At 52.0% G+C, this 21,064-nt stretch overlaps 1 protein-coding gene across 1 annotated transcript in view; it reads right to left on the reverse strand.

The window, feature by feature from the left end:
* The window catches only part of LOC143166852 (rho GTPase-activating protein 39-like), a 55,961-nt gene that overhangs the window by 24,768 nt on the left and 10,129 nt on the right, over positions 1-21,064 (reverse strand). The window contains exon 2 of the mRNA XM_076351650.1: positions 3,704-4,102. Within this exon, the coding sequence (XP_076207765.1) occupies positions 3,704-4,102 (399 nt within the window). The remainder of the gene's footprint in view (positions 1-3,703; positions 4,103-21,064) is intronic.

Raw genomic sequence — 21,064 nt, forward strand, 5'->3', positions numbered from 1 at the left:
TGCATTGTTATCGCAAGGGGAACCTCGGAAACCCCCACTCTGAAACAAGTCCCCAACCCTGGGAGAACCACAGGAAGAGGAGGAAAAGGGCCGGTCCGCACGGACAGTGGGACTGGGGACAGCAGAGCCCACTTGTGGCCCTGACCAGTGGCGTGCCCAAATGCTGCAGACCAGCACACAGGCTCCGCTCCCAGCAAGACTGTCCTCTTCAGGCCTTGGCCCTCTGCCGTGCCCAGCCCTTTCTCACCGCTGAGGTCCGAGGAACTCCGGCAAACCCCAGCACAGCTGCAGTGGCTCACAAGACACTTCCAAAATGCTACTGGCTGCTTTCAGCCCCAGGCTGGTCTCACAATCCCCAAGGGAACACGTCCATCCTTTGCAGAGCTTTCCAGGGTGTGAAAGGATCACTTGGCCCCCATCTCCCCTGGAGAAAGTCCATCTTCCTTCCTACTAGCATCCCAAGTGCTTGGGGCGGGTCCGGAGCTGTAAGGCAAGTGCTGCCCGCTGTCCTTGCTCCAGCGAGGGAGGAGCAGAGCCAGCACTAGGCTGGGCAGCCCCAGGAAGCACAGACGAAAACCGACACGGGAGCAAGACCACGTGCACAGGCAGAACGGCTTCCCCAGGAGGCTCCAGGGATCACAGCAGCATCTCCCCCTCAGCAAGCAGCTGCCATTTCCCCGGGGGGATCGACCTCCCCGCGCTGCCCAGGAAGAACAAGCAGCAGTGTCTAGAGAAGGCTGCTCTGAGCTGGTGTACTTTAGAGAGGTGGAAGAGCAGCAGCGAACAGTGGCGCAGCAAGGGAGAGGGTGGGATCGGCATGTAGACAGAGGGAACGGGCAGCAAGGAGCAGCAGTGCAGCGCCTGTCTATCCGGGGAGCATCTCCACTCCGCTTGAGGCTGTCGAGAGCAGCACGCAGAGGGTTTGGCAGCACCAAGACATGGCAGCGGGCACAGCAGATTTAGCAGTGCTGATAGAAGGCACGAGAGAGAAAGGGTGGGAAAAACCAGTCTGCTAAAAAAAAAAAAAAAACACCAAACCAAAAACCTCAACCACAAAGTATTACTGAAAAAACGACGAAATCCCTTCCCCCAGCTCTCTGTGGCATGTGCTTGCAGGAGGCCCCTCTTGGGGACCACGCTGGTCTCTTCTGGCCTCTCCATCTATCATGGGATGACAAACACAAAGGGAAGAAAAACAAATCTTTTGTGCTGCTGTTAGAGACAAAAGCAAAACTGTCTTGGGCGCAGGTACCTATAAAGATGTCAAATGCTACCAACAGCACTCAATGTATTCGCCCTGTTTATACAGCTGTATCCCTGCCGAGGAGAGGAAGAGGACACACTTATGTTTGTCTTTGGAGAACAACGCAGACAACAGAGCTGACAAGCTTGGTGTGCTTTTGCTGTTACTAGACCAGACATCCCAGCAAGGGCATTATATCCCTCCCAGGAACACTTGCTTTGGGCTCAGCTCTTTGCTCACCATTTTACGAGCTAGCAAAAGGCAAGACGTATCTCCTCGGGTGTCAGACTCGGGTAGGGAAATCATTCTCTGTGCCATAACCAGACATGCAACCCCTGCTCACAAACAGCAGTGATGACATGTGATGGATGTGCAAGGAAACAGTGCTCAGTCTCCTGCTTCCAAGAAAGCAGCTTCCACAGGCAAATGCTGTCAGCTTACTGGGGTGAGGATCTGGAAGAGCCTTGCACGTCCAAGCAGCCTGTTAGCTCCCAAGCGAGCTGCCACTCACACCTCTCCCAGCGCTTGCCCTTCAATGGAGTTTGTGGCAGGCTCAAAGTGCCCCAAGGTTGCTGCAAAAACTTGGGCTCGGGATGGAGCGAGGAAGGACCCCTTCCCACTCCCCTTCCTTGCAGGAGAACCAGCAGTGATGCCCGACATGCTGCCTGGCACCAGCCTGGCTGGCAAGGAAAGGTAAAGCAAACCCCTGCCCACGTTGCATCGCTCCTCTTCCTCCTATACGAGGGGGCCTGCATGGGGTCCTCCCTGCCAAGAAGGACGGAGAGCTAAGGGATGGGTCAGAGCTGGCATCGCTTATCCCTCAACACACAGCCGCTCCCCGGACTGCGGCAGAGGAGGCCACGTTCCCCTCCTGAGAGCCTGAGTCAGAAATACTTTGGACCCTGTGGAGCTCAGGATATTTTATGCCCTGTGCAAGACACTTCCACTCACTCCTCTGGAAACATGTAGTTTGTTGGTGCCCATCCCGGCTGCCCCAGAGTGCCAGGCTGCAGAGGGACAAGGAGGGGAAGCCAGACGGCTCATGGCAAATCCCACCCGCCTGTGGTTCAACTGTGGTCACCGGGGGGGGACCGAAGGGAACTGGGAGCTATTGAGGTTCAGCTTAAGGCATTTCTCACTGTTCACGTTTCTCCTGGCAGGGCAGGGATCATCCTCTGGATGGGTCTGAAGCTCAGAGGGGCTGCTCATGGGGCAGGAGGCACTGGAAGCATTGCAGGCATCAGTAAAGCTCTGGGCTTTTTCGGGTGCACTTTATGTGCATCACCAGTGTCTCCCAGTCACACAGATATGAAGTTAATACAGTAGCATCTTGCAGGGGGAAGCAGACAAGTGATAAACCTCAGTTTAGGGTGCTCTAGAGCATATATTTTCCAGAATCACCATCCTACATGGTTTCCATCATCTTGGCTTTTTTCTTCTCTCCCCGCCAACAGCAGGCACAGAGAGGCAACCTCGATCCAAAAACCAAGCTGTTAAAGAAGCCTGGCTCGCTGCATTGCCCAAAAGCGGGGGCAAGGAGCGCTGGCTTGGACGGCAGGAGTGCCAGGCTCACCCAAGCTCTGCTCTAGCCCTTGGGTGAGTCACTCCTCAGCGTGACTCAACTCTGCTCGCTGCACAGCCTCCCTGGCTGTTGGTACCACATTCTCCAGGGCAGAATGATGCCCAGACAGGGCAGGAGGGAGGCAGGGCAGCCCTGGGCAGTGCCCTGGGCGAAGGGGCTGTCCCTGCAGAGACTGGGGAGGGGATGCTTTTGTGCAGCTGAAGCTGGCAAAGTTTCAATACAAAAAACCCCCTGATTGTTGTCAGACTGGTTTGAGTGTAAGAAAATCTCTTAGCCAAACAAAAAAGTATCCCGTTATTGTTCTTCCATTTCAGGCTTGATGTGAGCAAATAACTGTGCCCAGGAGCTCTGTCGCTGCAGCCCCACCTCCTGCCCTGGCCAAAGCTGCAAGCAAGCACATGCAAGCAGCCGAGCAAGTGGGGAGGGAAAGAGCCAGAGCAGCTGGACTCACCCGCACCCTACAGCAGCCTAACCCCTTGCATGGCAGCTCAGCCATCCCAGCAAACCCCGCCATGAGCATCTGACAGAGCTCTCATCACTGCGTGACACTCCCGCCCATCCCCTCTCCTTCTGTTTAGCACAAAGGGCTCTGGAGCAATGATTATCTTTTGATGTGTGTTTTTATGGTGCCCCACACAAATGAGGCCTGGCCCAGACCGGGGACATTCAAGTGGTACTGCGGTGGTGAAAGTGGACAGCTGTACCCCGGGAGGAGGAGGGCACGCGGTGGTGATCACTGGCCTGGCAGCACTTTGCCCCAGCGCTGCACCCTCTCAGGGCAGCACAGATTCCCAGCCCATTTGCCAGGCAGTCAGTGCCTGCCTGGCAACTGACGCCACCCGTTAGATATAAACAGAGAAAGCTAAAGCTCTCCCTACCTGCCAGGGTCTTTCCTCTTCTCCACAGCGCAGTCCCCCTTGCCCTTCTCCATCTCCTGCAGGAGGGCCATTTGGGTGGGGGTGGTTCTGCCGTCGCTGCCGGTGCTGCCCCGGTGCTGCCGGCCCCGGCAGTCAGGCTGCGAGCTGCGCTTCATGGCCTGGAGCTGTGCCAAGGGCACAATGTCACAGCCCTGAGGCCGGTGCCACACCGTCTGCCGTGTGATGGCATTGTAGTAGTAGAAGCGGTTGTTGTTCTGGTCGAAGAGCTCCCACCACTGCTTCTGGTCCGACTGGCGCACCTTCAGGTTGGGAGGGGGCTCCCAGCCACATTCGCCGGTGGTCAGGTTGACGTACATCCGCTCCTGGGAGCGGGGCTCGATGATCTCCACCCAGTCCGAGCTGCAGGGACATGAGAGCTGCGTTAGTCTGGGCCAGAGGCTCGAGGCAAACAAGTTGTCTGTGAGTCCTACAGAGTTGCTGCCTCTGGGCCAGGCAGCCGTGCTGCAGATCAAAGTGTTGCTTGGGGCCATTCAGTGATCTAACAAACTCAGGGGAAGAGGAGGGGATAGGTTTGAGATGGGGCCGAGTCAAATCAGCAGCTCCCTGGCACAGGGAAAGGGAGGTCACCCCCCCAACCCAGCCCCAACATCGCAGCCTGGGACAAGCAGCATGGGGCGGGCGAGCATCGTCTGCTGATGATCTGATAACTCACATCAAGGGCTGGCGCGATCACAGGAGTGCCGGCGCCTGGTGAGACGCGCGGGGGAACTCACTCTTGAGAGCAGGGAGGATCTGCAAAGCAGGATCGGCTCCTTTTGGGAGCTGCACCCTGTTGTTAATGCCACCTCAGGAGACCAAACCCCTGGCTCCTGACAATGCAGGCAGCCTGCCCATGAGAGTGCCTGCCTGCAGGGCTGACATGCTGCGGGGCTGGAGAGGACCTCTGGGTCACCCGGTCCCTGCTCAAAGCCCACACTGCTTGCCCAAAAGATAAATGCAGGGAGTGACTGGTGGACGACACCATCTCCATCACAAGCTCTTCCCCTCCTCCCTTGGCTGATGGGACAAAGCCCTCGGTGGCCCTTTAGGTATAAGGTGACCCAAAGGACAGGCACGGCCTGCCGCTGATCCATAACCCCTCTGCTGCCCAGAGGAGCCCCTCCAGCCCCAGGGTCCTTCGCCAGCACCCACATTGGCCCAGCCTAGGGCTCAGCGAGAGAGCAACACGGGCAGTGCTGTAGGGTTGGTTTTCAGGCAGATCAGCACGATGGTTTTGTGGCAACAGAGGTGTTAGGCTGTGCAGTCCTCATACATGGCACGTCAGCCTTTAACACTAACCCACCTAACCCAAAAAGCTGGCCCGGGTGAAAGCAGAGGAGCGCAGCAAAGCCAACGCTTCCATGATGCTGTAGCCAAAACCATTTTGGCTGGCCCAGGTAAACAGAAGAAGGAGGTGCAAACCCCAGCAAGGTCTCTGCCCACGCAGGAGAGATGCTGCCACTAAAGTGGTGCTGCTCCCGGCAGCACGCTTGAGCATGCAGCTGAAAACAGAGATAAAACCTACACATGCCCCCCAGCTCCTCCTCGCACCCCCCCCAAGTCCTGGCCCTCCACCGTCTTCCTCCACCCTGTGTCAGTGGAGGCTGCAGGAAGGAGGTCCTATTTAACCCAAGTTATTTTTGTTATTAATAAAAGCCATATGAAGAGGACGGGTCCAGGGCCACCCTTGAAACCTGCTCCTGCCCGGTGCATCAGGAGCTCGCCCAGGTGGGGGCATGGCAGCAGGAGCCATTCCCAGAGGAGCAGCAGGAGAAGGGAGATCCTGTTGCATCCCTCTCGCATGCCCTCCGCTGCTGGCACGTGGTTCCTCAGCGGGGTCTGGTTTGACGGTGGCAGCACTGCAGTGTCCGAAATGGCAGCCCGGGCTCCCAGTGCTCAGCCTTGCTGGCACAGTCATGAGAGAGGAGGTGTTTGCCGGTAGGGCAAGCACCATCACCAACCCTCAGCTCTGCCCCAGCTTTCTGGGGAAGGTCAGCGTGTCCCCTCCCACCCGACAAGTCTGGGAGGGGATTTAATTGCACATCACACCTCCCTGCTAGGAAATCCACAGGTGTATTCAATGCTGAGCAGTCTGACATGCACCCCTAAAAAGCAGGCTGCTCCTCAACTCTCTGAGGATGCAAAATTGATAGTTCAACCCAAAATAAACCTGAACTGCTGCTGAAAGGGTGCAGTTCTCCCCACCACGACATCTACCATGATGAGGCTGACCTCCACGCAGCCTCACAGAGGGCAGATGTTCAGGCTACTACAGACAGCCTGTCTGGGGAAGCTGGTCTGGGTGAAAGCCACTTTTTTTGTGGCATGGGTCCGTTTTCAGACAGATCAGCTCACCCGGCCCAGACTATCACCACCACGACTGTTCGCACTGGTCCAACAAGCAGCTGGGAGCAGAGCACACTGCCTTTCTCCACGGCACCGATTCCTGCTGGGCTCCCACCATTGCCAGAGCAGGGCAGAGCGCCAAGAGTCTGCCTGTGAGTGGATCCCACTTGGAAAACCCTGTGTCCAGAAAACATCTGGTTTGTTGTTTGGTATTTTTTGGTCAAAACTAGATCAGTTCCCCTATTTGATTTAAGGTGCAACACAAACAGTCATACCAGCACGCCATGCCATGGCTCGGGGTGGGAATCACAGAGCCAGCCTGATTATTTTCATGCAGTTGCAATGTCAAACCACAGGCACAGGAACAAATCAGCAAGTCACTGCTGTTATCAAGGGCATCGTCAACTGCAAAGAGGTGTCATCTATATAGGGCATAAAAGGGGAAAACGAAGGCAGCAGCAGAGCCCAGCAGTGCTGGGCGGAGAGCAAGATGAGCAGGTCCACGGACACAGCAGCAAAGAAGCACAGGTAGGACAAGGATCAGGCAAAGAGGGTCTGAGGGACAGCTCAGAGGGGGCATAAGAGGAGCAGTGATCTCTGAGAGCACCACAACTCTTCACAAGAAGGACAGGCAGTCAATAGGAAAAGGGCACAGGGGACTGAAAATGGGACTTAGACCCAGGTGACACACTGGCAGCTTCAGGTGGGGAGAGGCTGCCACCAGTGCTGGAAGGTGGGGAGCCTTCACCCAAAGGTGGGAGGCACAGCATGCTGCCCTTGGGAGGGGAAGGGCAGGGGAGGAGGCAAGCAGGCATTGGAAGGGCTGGAAGAGGAAAGCAGGTATGGCGGGACCCTCCCCACCGACAGCAACACAGAAACACATACGCAGATGAGCTTGGGAGAGAGACAGGAGGTAGTTACGGTGTATTTGCTTGGCAAGGAGAAAAAACCAAAACTCTGCAAGACCCAGCTGAGTGATCAAGATGCAGTTGAGTGATCAACCTTTTTAATGTTCAAGAGCACGCTGGTTTTGATCTGTTTTGCCAGCAACTGGATTAGCAAAGCTCTGAAACACCAACTGCTCTACCAGCACTGTCACTCCTCATGAGAGAAGAGAGGTCAGCTATTTTCTGTTAAGTGCAAGCTGTTGAAAATAACGAATTCTTCTCATGGCACTTGGCCATGACCGAGCGTGTGTTGCTAACTATAGTCTTCCGTTTTAACAAGCTTACATTTATCTTTGTGTGCAAAGACACGTAAGTGGATGATTTGGGTTGGTGACCTCTTTGCTCCCCTTAAAATTGAGGGGCTGAGGATGATTGAGGTGGAGTTTAACCAGGGAAAAAATCTGCACAGAACACACTGAAATACCAAGGAGTTTGGTACAATCACATTCATATGTAAAGAAAGAAAAGGAAAAGCAAAGAGCACATTCCTGGAGCAGGGCCAGCCCTGGGCTGCCACACAAGCCTTGAACATAACATCAGGAACTCTGGAAAGACGTGATAAACCCAGGATTGCAGAGAGATAAGGCCATAACTTGAACATTAAAAAAAAAAAAAAAAAAATTCCAACTCCCCTTCAAGGGGCTAAAGAAGAAGTTTTCTGGGAATGGTTTGAATAATGCTTTTCCCCGTTGTCCTCTCGGCTCCAAGCACTGGGCGACGCAGCAGCCATGGAGCGTGCGTCCGCTCCCACCAGCACGGCAGCACCCGGTCACGCCGGTGGGATCACTGTGATGGTTACAGCCCATCTTGTCTCTTGGGACTCGGTATCCCCAGATGTAGGACTTCCCTGCAGGCCCAGTTTGAAAACCCAGACTGAACCCCCATCGCAGCCTGAGCACGGGGACACGCAGCCTGCCGGCATTATGGCAGCACCAGGGAACTAACCCCTTCACCAGAGCCTGCAACACAGAGGAATTTCAACAAAATCCCCACTTGTTTCCAAAAACAAACCCACATTCCCAGTGTGCATCCTCCTGTATTGTCGGAGAGATTTCAGCAGTTTCCTCTGTGTCCTGAGCAAGTACCCAAAGACTTTCGATGCCTCATAGCTTGTAAATAGGCCATGGCTCCAGCCGCTCACCCCGAGCGGCTTGAGACTTACCCGACTGTGAAGACACTTGCCTTGGGCACGCTGATTTTTTGGAGGGATGGCAGGGCCATGGGGGGCACTCGGTCCCCAAGCAGCGAGGTGCCGTGGGGGGGACGGTGCACAAGGCGTGTAAAAAGCAGGAGGAAGCGTAGGGCTTTTTGTGCACAATTGCATCTCACATGGGCAGACAGGTTTGTTCCCACCTGAAGGCTTAGCCCTCACAGGCCAGCAGCTTGTTTTTTATGAAGTGTTGTATAGACAGAGCAGGTAAGAGGCCAAGCTGCTGCGCTCTGTCCTGCCAGCCTCTGGGACAGAGGTGATGGACATTTGCAAACTTTGCTCCTTCAAAAACAGCTTGGGTCTCTCCTGGCTGCCACTCCTGCTTGACAGAGCCTGGGAATTAAAAATAAAAATAATAGTAATAATTTTCAAAAAAAGGCTATTTCAGCTTGAGAGAGCATCCTGCTAGCATCTCCTGATTAGATCTTCTCACAAAGACTATAAATGTTAACGCAAGTCCAGGAAAGAATAAAATTGTTTTAACTAAAGAGAAGGGAGCAGGACTAGAAATGGAAGGGACCAGATACAGGAGAAAAGAGTCACTTGCAGGAAGAGCTGAGAAACCCCAAAGAAGTTGAACAGCCACTACTCCACAGGAGAGCTGGTTTTCTTGCCACCGTCACCCACGTAACACCACAGTCCAGGCAGCCGAGCACAGTCCCTGAACACCGCAAGTTCTTCGCAAGGCCTTCCAAAGATAAGAATAGCAGAGAGATGTTTTCTCAGCTGGAGCTGTCAGATTGAGACCAGTGTGATGTCACCACCCAGCCCTCCGCATGAAGCCTTCTGTGCACTCATTACCTGTGCACGCTGCTCAGCACCAACTCGAGGAGGCATTTACCTGCTGAGGGCAAGAGCACCCCAAGCAAAGCCAAGGGAAACCCCTGCCTCGGGGAGCTTCACACCAGGCTGCGAGCAAACCCCTCTGCATGGCTGCAAGGAAAGCTCTTACGGCTTGATCCCCCATTTCACTTCCACATTCTGTAATTTTTGGACTTCTGTGCTCCGCGCCAAGATCCCACCTCCTTCCCCCATTTCTCTTCTTTGGGATGAGCCCTGCAGAGAGCTGGGGCAGTACCAAGTCCTTCTTGGCCAAACACGACTCCATACCAAGTGGGATTTTTGAAGACTAATGCCCTCAAAGGGACCCTGCAGCATGCTCAAAGGTGGCCCCAACACAAAGCAACTGGGAAATTAAGCTCTTCCTCCAGAAAACAGGAGTCAATGCAGCCAGTGTGTGGTCTCATATTTAGTATCACAGAAGGATGACTGCACTCAGGGGACCCTTCTGGACAGCAGGAGATTGAAGAATTTGAGGGGCCATAGACCAACATGACCTTTACGAGTGTTGATGCTTCCCTTTACATGATCTCTGTACCTTGCATGGACAAGGTGTTGCTACCACACCCTGCACGGGGCAGCCACCTTGCTGTGTCCTTGCACGAAGAGCTGCAGTTCTTTGCCTATGGCTCCAAGCCAGGGCTGCTGAAGCTTCTGCAAAGCCCCAGGAGGTGGTGGAGCCCCAGGACCGAGCAGATCCCATCATCAGTGGTCATCTAACTGAGGATGTGTCAAGGTTGATACTAAGTGCCTATGAAGTGGTCTTCCTTGAGGATGAGGATTGAAGAGTTTGGCCATCAGACACACACAGGGACTGAAGTACAACTCTCAGAGACCAGTCACACTGTGACACTGGCCAGAGGCAGGGACGCGTGCATGGGGTCCAGGGCTCCTCACTGCAACAAGCGGCTGGGGTGATGGGGATGGGCATCTGAAGTGAGCTGTCCTACAGAGACAGGGAGTTCAGAGCCTATTTTGTTTGCTGCTAACGGAGTGTATGACGAGGGGGCCCATAAGAGGGAGCAGGAGCAGCCTTATGGAGAACGAAGCCATGTTTACAACCCCGAGTGCTCCAAAGGGAGGCCCCAGCAGCAGACCAAGGCAAACCAGTTAAAGAATGGGGAGCGGGTACCATCCCAGAGGCACCAAAGTTGCTGACATCGCTGCTCCTCTGCAGGTCCAAGCTCTCGGCTGGCTGAAGAGCAGCCTGGGCTGTGCTCAAAGCACCCCAACATCAGCACAGGTTGGGGTGGGTTTTTTTGGTTTGTTTGGGGTTTTTTGTTTGCTTGCCCCTTCACCTTCTGCACAACGGACAAAGCCACCCCAGCACAGCACTCCAGCACACGGGATGGGTTGTCAGACAGAGTCCCCTTAGAAAAACTATGCTCAGTGCAGACGCTGAGCAATAAAGTGCAACCCCTGGGTGGCTCCAAGTCACTCAGATTTGCACATCAAAGCTAGGACAAGGCTGTAACTCATCTGTATCCTGGAGCTGCAGAGGGCCTCCAAGGTCTCTAGCACCAGCTCCTTGCGGTGATGCTCCATCAGCTGACTCAGTCAATTTAGGCTTTGTTCACTGCCTTCTCTCAGCCAAGTCCAGAAAAGCTGTAATTTAGATCCTGGGCGGGGGGGGGGGGCAGGAAGTACCCAAAACAACCCTCTCTCCACACACACATATATATATCTGAACTTATTTTGAATACACATGCATCCTTCTAACAAAAATTACAGAGGAACTAAAATAAAAATAATGTCAGCCTGTTCCTAAAACTCTCCTGCTTCCGAAAATAAGCATTGTGCAAACAAACCAACCTCTGCTTCATAGGAGACAGACCAGACTGTGAAAATATAGAACAAATGACTGCAATTGCTCAAAGCCTGGGCACGTATGCTCAGCTCCAGCAAGAGCAGAATGGGGGCAGCCCTCTGATAACAGAGCCCAGCCCAGCAACACATTACAGAGAGGAGAACAGCACCATGACTTGGGTGGGTTAGAGGTAGGAGAGAGCCTGGAAAAGGTCCTATCACACAAAGCATCTCATTACTTTGGTGTTTTTAATTAAGAAAACAAACAAACAAAGCCCCAAGCCTTCTGCTAAGTGGTATTTTCAAAGATAGAGACATCAGATGAGAAACTTGGTGGCCTTCTGGTTGCTCAGACTCTGCTGGTTCTTGCTTGTTCCCCATCTGTTCCCAAACTTTCCCCCAGCCCTCATGCCAGCACTGCCAGCTCCCATCTTGCTGCTGTGAGTCTCCGATTCACCCCGGCTCCAGACCAGAACTGACAGCAATGGGGCAGCTCATCCCGCAGGAGCGGGCCAGGGCAGTGCCAAAATTAACAGCAGATTCCTCCAAGATCCTGTCTCGAAGAGAAAAAAGTAAGAAACAAGGACTTTCAGGACACGGCTGAGATTTCCTGGGGTCTCCACAAGAGGACTGGGGAGGCAGAGGGGAATCCTCCCCAAGGGAGGACAGACACCATACTGAGTCGCACTACAAAGATAATAAACTTAAAATAAAGCCCAGAACAGCCCCAAAGGCATAAGGTCCTACAGCCTGACACCAGCACCTGAACCTTGGGTGGGACGGATGCATAGGCATCTCAGAGCACTGTATCTCAGTGGGGAGAAGGGAGGCAGCACAGAAACTCCCACCACACCAACCTTCACGCTCCCCATCATTCACTCTGCACTGAGCACTGCCCACCAGGACTTGCGCAGCCCCACCGGCAGCACCAGGCTCGTACTGATCCGGACCCTGAAATCACTCCTAGGCAAGCCCTGGAGTCACGCAACGAGCACCCCATGGGAAGGTGAATGGAGGGACTTGAAGTGCTGCTCGCCCCCACCCCATCCTCCATCCCTCCTCCACAGGACGGGGGTTCTGCGACAGAGGGAAAAGCAAGGGGCAGAAAACATCCCCGTTTTCATGGCTTCGGGACAGAGCATAAAGCAGCTGCTGGATGGGCACTAACAGACCTGGAGGAGTTCAGGTACTGGAGATGTGGGCACAGTCACCAGGGGACTGCACAGACCAACACTAAAGGAAATTGCACCTGAGGATAGGAGAAGTAAAATCCACTCCCTTTAAAAAAATCTTGATGATGCAGACTGGGCATAGCTCTGCCTGGGCCTGCACAGCCGGGGTAAGCACGGGCTCTTGCCGCAGCTCCTCTGTCAGAGGCGCAGAGCAGGGATGGCTGCTGTGCCCGGGGAAAGGACCTGCTGCTTCCTAGAAGACCAAGGGCCTCTTGCTTCTCTCTGTCCCCAAATTGTCAGTGAGGGCGAGCACCTTGGACTGCATCATGGCCAGAGACCAGCTGTGGCCGCTGCAGCCTGGGCAGAAGGTGAAAGACATAAGATGTTAAAAAGCATTCAGCGTCAAAAAGGTTACAGGCACTTCCCTCTGCTCTTTGTAAGGGTCCCCAAGCTGGCCAGGGACACGGATCTGTCTGGACAGCCTCTCCTGCGTATCTGTCCCAGCCGACCCAGGGGTTTTACATGACGGGAACAAAATCCCTTGCAGAGCTTGAGCCCCAGGCCACAACAGAGCAGTGAGCCAGTTTCCTTGGGCTACAGGATCTGCCTGGACAACCCGTCTGGCCCTTGAGCTGCTGCCACGGCATCCCCTTGATCTCTCCTGCCACCAAGGCTGGAGTTTTTGTTTTGCACATCAGAGCACGGCCCAAACCCCCAATCCTTAAACAGCCTCCCTAAAGCTCTGCTTTGCCCCAGACGCAGCGGCACCTCCTAAGCTCAGTGAAGGCTTCAGCAGAGTTGTTTTTCCTTTTAAGGGCTGAGCATTTGAGAACGAGTTTCAGAAGAAAAAAAATAAAAGAAAAATGTACTGGCAGTTTTCATACCCTCTCTCTCCTTCCAAAACGTGCTGCATGGATCCACAGCCCCATCCAAATCCCAGTTGCTGGAAGGGAGGCAGCTGCAGGGGGAGGCTCAGTGCCAGCTGGATGGTCCCTGCCCAGGGGGCACGGGGTGCCCTGGAGGGGAGCTGAGGCCTGGCGCAGCTTGGTGCTGTCCTACCGCCTGCAGAGCCATGGGCTGCATCAATCCCAGGACACATGGTCAGGTCCGCTGCCGCCGGGACTTGGAGTGATACCAGCGGCGCTGCGCTCTGATGGTGACTGCATCCCACCTCAACACGCTCGTAACCAGACTTTGTCCCCAACAAACAGGATTTACATGGGAAAACCTCAATTTTAGCAATACCCTAGAGAGGAAATACTTCACAGCTGCTTAGGTGAAGGCATTACAGGACAACCTGTGAGTTCAGCAACAACTGACCATCACAGCTGGGACGTATCCTGCCCTCCCTCCATCCCCTGGTGCTGCCCCACCAAAGCATCCCGAGCTCAGCCCCAGGGCAGCAGCCTGACGCCTCCCCATTGCCCCCAGAGGCGGTTCCCGGTTTCAGGGAGGATTTGTACAGGCACGTATGCCATAAGCATGGCTCAATGAGCATCACTGCGGCCATCCCACCTGTCCACAGCCCCACCAAACGGTCAGCAGCTACTCACACGAGGCCATCACCAGCTGTACCAGCCAGATCCTTTCGGGCATGCAAATCTCCACAATGAGGTACCCAAGGTCACACATCTGCTTTCCCTTTATGTCTTCTTGGGTCACACCAAGCTAAGACAGATGCTTTCAACCGGAGCAGAGCTGGGCTTTATCCACCTCCGGGAGCATGTGCTGGCACTGAGTCATACAGGATCTGCCCAAGATGGGACTCAAAGCACCCAAGAGCCTCCCAGCACGAATGTAACCCTACAATTAGGCCTGGGCTGTTCCCGTTTTTATCAGGGGGATGGACACACAGCAAGAGGAAGGGATGGAGCTGGAATTCACACCTGAGTCTCCTGCCTTCCCAATGAGCCCCAGCGCCACAGGGCTACCCGCTGATTGAAACCCTGGTCAGTGACCAGAAAGCTGAACACAGCTTGTTCCTGTTTCCACGGACCTTTAAGTCCCCCACACCTCTCGCCGGCCGCCGAACACAAGTTGATCAGATCTAACCAGGGCAACGTTTCCCAGCGCTGACGAGGCTGCACCCAGGGCCAAGAGCGTCATGCTGATACAGCTGCAGGAACGAGGCAGAGAACATGCACCTGCCAAAAGGATGAAGGGCAAAAGCCCAGAGCCCTGGAGAAGCAGCACACACCAAGTGCTCTCCCTATGCCAAAGCAAGTAATGTCACACAGATGATATCCCTGCTATTTCAAGGACATGGCAGCACCCGCTGCCCTCTCTGTCATCCTAGGAATTACTGACAAAGGTCCTGATTTATCTAGCTTGCTGCCCAGCTGCTTCAGGACTGAGATTTACTCTTCACGGCCTCCTATATCACTGCTACTGATTTCAGGTATTCCTCCCAGCATTGCCATGAAGCCCTTGCAGCTGGGGACCCTGCAGCTGCTGCCTTGGCCAGTCAATGCCAGGGAGAGCAGCTCGGGAACAGGAGGCTCCACAATCAGAAGCTGTTCTGGAAAAGCTGCCCCACCACATAGACCTAGCAACTGCTCCACTGCCCCAGCAGCAGCCCACATCACTCATGCTGCATGGAACATGACTCTGCAGCATTAACTCTGCAGCCAACTGATTTTCATCGTTTCTGTGCACAGATAGATCATCCTGGGCTTAGTGAAACCATGCAAGGCGTTGCACAGCCATAGACATGCTGCAGTGCTACAGGGCGTAGTTTCCCCATACAGGAGGGGAAAAGAACAATTTTTGTACCATCTTCATTGAAGGGAAGAGAGCCCATAGCAGCCACGACGGAGCAAAGCAAACAGCCAAGTGCCAGAGGCTCATTTACACCGGGCACAGAGATGTTCGTATGCTACATGATGGAACGCTGAGCAACAAGAAGAAAACATTTACAGAGGTTTCTTAATGATGTCAGTGAGCGAAGACTGGGAAGACAAGAACAGAAAAGAAACCTACAAAACCAGAAAAGAGAAACCCATCAGCTGGTACCTTGGGACCGAGCAGCCGCCTCAGCAAGAGCATGCAGGGATGGGGACTGAAAGGACCTCTTGAGACGCCCACCTCGGTCTAAAATAACTCCACCAGACCATGAAAAACCCACAACTTCAGCTTTTCTAAAGGAGGCGCGGGAGCCAGCAGCAGTGGGGGGACAGGAGCAGACCAAGGTTGTAATTACAGGGTGGAGCACCTGCAAGGCAAGGCCGTACACAAACAGCCCGGTGTCACCGAGGGTGCCAGCTGTTGACTCCCTACAAACAGCCGGATCGCAGAGCGTAGGACTTTCAAGCACCCGTCTGCAAAGCTACGTATCTGAAGCAGCGACATTCCTAAATGCGTGGCATTAGCAAAATAATGGCCCTCTGTCTTTCTTCATTTAAAGGGCTGCCAGTCATTTATTAGCTGAAACACAGAGTCCCTTGAAAACTTATGCACAGCACAGACGCAGTTTGCAAGGGACCGGGTTATTTCTCAGCTAGCAGAGCCCACAAGACACTGGTGGCTAAAAGTATAAAACAAAGATAACAGTGTTTCATCACAACTTTTTTAGGCCTTTTCATTCTTCGGCAAATCTCTCTGGCTGCAGCTGTCTCTGCCCAATCTGTTGAAAAAAACTAAGCAGGAACAAATGCAGAGAAGCTCTTGAAAGTATTAGCTGTCCAAGCTTGTTAAGCGTGACTCAAGTTAACCATACAATGCCGGGATAGTGGAGGAATTTGGCAGCGAGTCAGAGGCAATAGGAAACAGAGTCCGCAAACGAGTAACTCTCCCCTGCGCCCTGAGCTGCCATCAGGAAACTCATCCCGATGGGACTCCGTGCAGAGGAGCTGCTTCAAGAGTCGTCATTTTCCCCAGCCCAAAGCACACTAATTTCCTCTGGCAAGGGAAGAGAGGCAGTAAATAAATAGCTGAAAACCTCAGCCACAGAGTTCATACACCCTTCATAAAACAATAAGAAAAAAAAAAACCTCTTTTCCATGAGAAATTAATTTCTTACATTTGTTTTGCCTACAGGAATCGCTGAACAAAAAGCGCATCGGACATGACAGAGCAAGGATGATGTGAAACCAATGAACTGGACTGCACAGCATCGGTCCCCTCCCGCAGCCCTGGAGCTCTCCCCTCCCACACCCTTGCCCCACGGAGCAACGCACAGTTCCCTGCTTCCATGTACACCTCGATCTCTGAAAAGCTCACTTATCGGTGAGTGAATTAGCAGTTTGGGATGAGAAACAGCCTGTGTTTGATTTTTTCCATTGTTTTTAATTCTGATGTAACAACCATGAAAAAAGCTTCCTCCGAAAGGAAAGGCGTGTTTAAGTGTTGCCCCGAACTGACATTCTTTTCCTGATCGTCTCCAAAACGTTACGGTGTGGGTAGGAGTCACATCCCGTGAGCTGTATTTCAACCTCTGCTTTGTGTGCCACACACGTCTGTAAGATTAGCAGTGAGTATAGTTACACCTTCGAACTCCAAATTAACAAAAATACTAGTTATGTATAGTTCTGGTGCTTTGTCGTTAACAAAATCTGGCTTGATTTAATGAGAAACAAAGATGAGTCGCTCAACCTTGCCTTAAAACGCAGTCACAGCCTTTTTAAAACTGAACATCTCTGCAATCTCGCGTGTCGGAACAAAGCATGATTAGTTAAAGCCCAAAATCTGCCTTTGCTCTCACCATGTCATAGAAACAAAGGTGGGATTAACCTTCCTGAGAGTCAGCAAGAAGCCAGTTATTGGTGAATAACTGTGTCAGTCACCAAAGGATCTTGGAAAGGGTCTCAGTTGTTTCTTGGAGTTGTCCAAGAAAAAAAATCAGCTGGCCTGTGTGAGCCGGTACCATCCCAGCCAGACTCACTCGGCCGAACTCCCACACCGCGTGTGCTGCCTCCCCAGGGAGCCGCAGCCCTTGGCAGCGCCTCCGGTGGTACCGCATTCAACGGACTCTCCCAAGAAACAGGTACAGCAGCAATAAAAGAAGGATGCAGTCACTAAAACATAGCTAAATTCAACGACTGCCAAGAACAGTTGAACTGCAAATTTGAATACACAGGGTTTATCTTGCTGAAATGACCAGGAGATAAGTAAAGAAATCGTGCAGACCAGAGCCTGGCCCAGATCATGTTTAATTGGCAGCAGGTTCTCCCCTTGACCAAGTCAGCCTGAAATAAACACTTAAGCTTCTGTGCGTAGCTGGAAGAGTAAATATGTGTCATCTGTTTGTCCTGCTCTAAGGGGGGGGGGAAGGAAAGGAAAGGAATAAAAAAATTCAGACGGGGCTTTCTTATAAATAGCACAAGAGAGACAGCCCAGCTCAGCTCAGGAGGTGGCTGCAGAGCTGGCAGCACTAGACAGGATCTCCAGAACAAAAAAAATCCAGGAAATCCCCAGTGTCACTTCTCCCCACAATTGATTTAAAATGAGCTTATCCCTCTCACTTGGTACATGAGGAAGAAGAAACTTCCTGGCTACGAGGGGGGAAAACACAGTTATTAATAGCTCCACAATGAGCAAGTATCAGAAGTCATGTTGCAGCCCTGGAAGATCTTGGCTGGATCTTGAAAATATCTGTTGCCATGGCAGTAATTGCTATACATGGTAACAGCAAACAGTGGTGTGAGAACAATTTACTTTTTGATTTGGTGCCCAAAACAAGTTCCTTTTGTTTTCTCTCACCAAAAACCTAAGCATTTATTAGCTTGTGTTCAGTCCAAAACTGAGCTTTTCACTTTCAGCAGTGGCAAGGAAGGCAGCAAAAGAGGGGCAAATTCAGAAAGATGTCAAAGCGGGCAGTGCTCTCTGTCCTTCTTTTACTGCATAGACGATGGATTGGGGCAAAGATCTGGACCACATTCAACTTCCCTTTATATTTGATGTCCACCTAGACAGTCCTCATCTGCCTCCAGTACATAGTATTTGCCACTGATAAAAAAACAAAAACAAAAAAAAGGAGCAAAAAACCAGAGGCACTTATTCTACTTCCAGCTGCTAGAAGCAAGGACTTTTCCGAGATGGGATGACCTGACACTCACGTAATATTCAACGTGACAGCAGACCAGAGCGGTGTCATGACTTTTTCATTCTGTCCTCTGCTCCCCTCTTTGCTGTTTACAGCCTCCTCTTCCCTTCCTGCAGCACCGCTGAACGCCAGCCGATACTTCCGCAGAAACACCCGTTACCCCCGACCTCATTCCTGAATTTCAGTGCTCACGATTTCTTACCTCATTTGCTCAGAGTCCATCACTGCACACGTGGACTGCAGCACACTCTTCCCCAGCCATCGCTTTCATCCCCTTTTCTAGGTCATATATAAACGCTGTGAGCGGCAGAGATCCAGCCTAGCTCCCCAAGGGACTTCCTTCCACGGTGAAGTCTGACAGTCTACTCCTCATCTTCATAGCCTATCTTTTAACCATTTATTCACCCATGCATCCCATGGTGGACTTTTCTTGGATACCCCATTTCAGAGGGGTCCACCAGACCACTCCACTGGATCACCCCTGCCATGTGCTCGCAAACACCTTCCAAGTACCGATGGAGTCATGTGGCTCAGTTTTGGTCTACGAAAGCCATGCTGGCTCTTCCGCAACATGTCATATCTCTCTACATTCCTACTTCATGTTGGTTTCTGGAAACTTTCAAGAACGTAAGATACACATCTTGGGTGAAACCAACTGCCCCTCCATCCTGTCTACAGCCGGGACAAGAGGAGAGGTTTGTGAGGCAGAGCACGTGAGCCTGATCATACCCTCTCTCCATCTTCTTCCTTATTCCCCTAGAACCCACACTTGTATTATGGATGCTAAAGGCACATCCCTGGCTGTTCTTCTTAGTATCTGTTTCAGACTGGCTGCCTGTAAGTTTACCCAAATGCTTTTTGAACCTGCTGATGCCTTTTGCATCCACACCCCCCCAGGACAATGAATTCAGAAGTTCATCACACATTGTGTAAAATAAAAGTACTTCCTTCTACCTGCTTTAAACCAATCTCCTATAGGTTTCATCAGGTGCCCCTGGTTCTAGTGCCACAAGACTTGGTAGATAAAATTCAACTTAATCAGTGCCTTCATGATTTTGTATACCTTGATTGTATGCTACGCCAGACTTCTATTCCAAACCAAGGAGTCACAAATTTTTTTCTCTCTCCTCATAAGGCAGCTGCTCTGTCCCTCAGTCAATTGTCTTCTCTGCAGCCTCTCCAACATCACTGTCCTTCTCAAGATGCAGAAACCAGAACTGCATGCAGCTCCCAAGATATGCACCAAGGTGTTATAGAGGGTTAAAATGTTGCCCTCTGCTTTCTTATTATCTCCTTTGCTGATGGTGACCAGAATTTACTGGCTTTTTTGGCTAACATTGCACACTGAGCTGATGATTTCAGAGAACTGCCGATGATGACTCCAAGCTCCTTCCTGAGCTGTAACCACCAGCTCCAGGTTCAGCATCATACAGGCCCAGTATAGATAATTTTCCCCTACAGGTACCCCACATTTTCCTACACCGAAGTTCATCTGCCACTTATTTGTCCACTTGCTCAGTTCTGTGAGGTCCTTCTGGATTTCCTCACCTTCAGTGAGGTATCCAACCACCTGAAGGAATTGAGGATCCTCTGCAAACCTGGGGATTTCACTGCACCCCTCCATGCCTGAGGTCACCCATAGGATGAAAACCAGTCCCAGGACCAGTTTCTGGGGCCTCAGTGCTGACTCTTACCCTTGCTGAAAAACTACTATTAAGCCCTACCCTTTGCATCCTATGGACCGAGAGCTGGGAAAGCATAACAAGACTTTTCCTCCATGCCCACAGTGACATAGTTTCTTAAAAGCCTTTGGTGGAGAACCTTGTCAAAGGCTGTTTGAAAACCCAGATGCATGAAGTCTATTGGTCCTGCCACCCACGTGCTGACCAAGCTCCAGCAGGTCTGTGAGGCAGAGCTTGCCTTTACATTAGCCGTTAATTCTTTTCCAAGAAGCCGTGCTTGGCCATGCCTTCAGAGATCTTGTTCTTCATTGCAGAGGCCCAGGCATGGAGGTCAGAGCCACCAGCCTGTGGTCCCCAGGATCCCTTCTACAGCCCTTCCCTAGCAGTGCACCTGGCACAGATATTGAGCCACCTGATGTGTACCTCCCTGATTTCCCCAAGATCCCCCTCTTTTAAAAAAATGCCATCGCATTTGCCACTATCAGTTTCTGCGATACCAAGGGCACTTAAGCAACAGGATACACACATAAGTATCTCAGCAATTTCAGATTTAAGATCCTACGGCACTCTTGAGTAAACACCATCTGTTCCTTACAGTTTCTTATCAGTTCCTCTGTTTGTTCTAAAGCCATTTCTACTGACATTCAATGCGAGACAACTTCTCAGACAGCTCTTTTGTAGCAAGCTTGTAGTTTGCAAAGCTACAAAGCTCCTCCACAGGAGTCAAGACGGCCAAAAAATGGTTTAGATTTTTCTGTGATGGCTTTATCTTCTGTGCCTCTCACACCTTGATCTCTTCTGCTGCCTGTGTCCAAAAGGTTTCTGATGCATTTGAAAATTAATCATATTTGGCAAATTCACTCTTCAAAAATCTTATTCTGGCCTGCCTTACTTTGATTTTACATGTAATCTGCTGAAATATATACTTTTTTTGGTCTTCTTGTATGGTTACAGCTTCCCCTTTTTGACCAACATCCTTTTCACTCCACCAGCCTTCTTTCCCCTGCACATTTCCTTTTGTTTTCCTTCTTTAAGAGAGAGAAAGAAGGGAGGGAAAAAGGAGAGAGAAAGAAGGCGGGGGGGGAGACCGATCTTTTCTTGGTGGAGGTATCCATTCCTTCTGAGCTGCCAATGTCATCACCAAATAACTTCCATACCATCTCTGGTCCTATCAGCTACTCTTTAGCAGAGGGACAGAGCCGTACAAGGCAGACAAATATCAGGGCTCTTACACAACTGCAACAACAGACAGCCCCTTTTTAGCAGGCTCAGGAGTAAA

Source organism: Aptenodytes patagonicus, chromosome 14 (assembly GCF_965638725.1).
Source record: "Aptenodytes patagonicus chromosome 14, bAptPat1.pri.cur, whole genome shotgun sequence".
Classification (NCBI taxonomy): domain Eukaryota; kingdom Metazoa; phylum Chordata; class Aves; order Sphenisciformes; family Spheniscidae; genus Aptenodytes; species Aptenodytes patagonicus.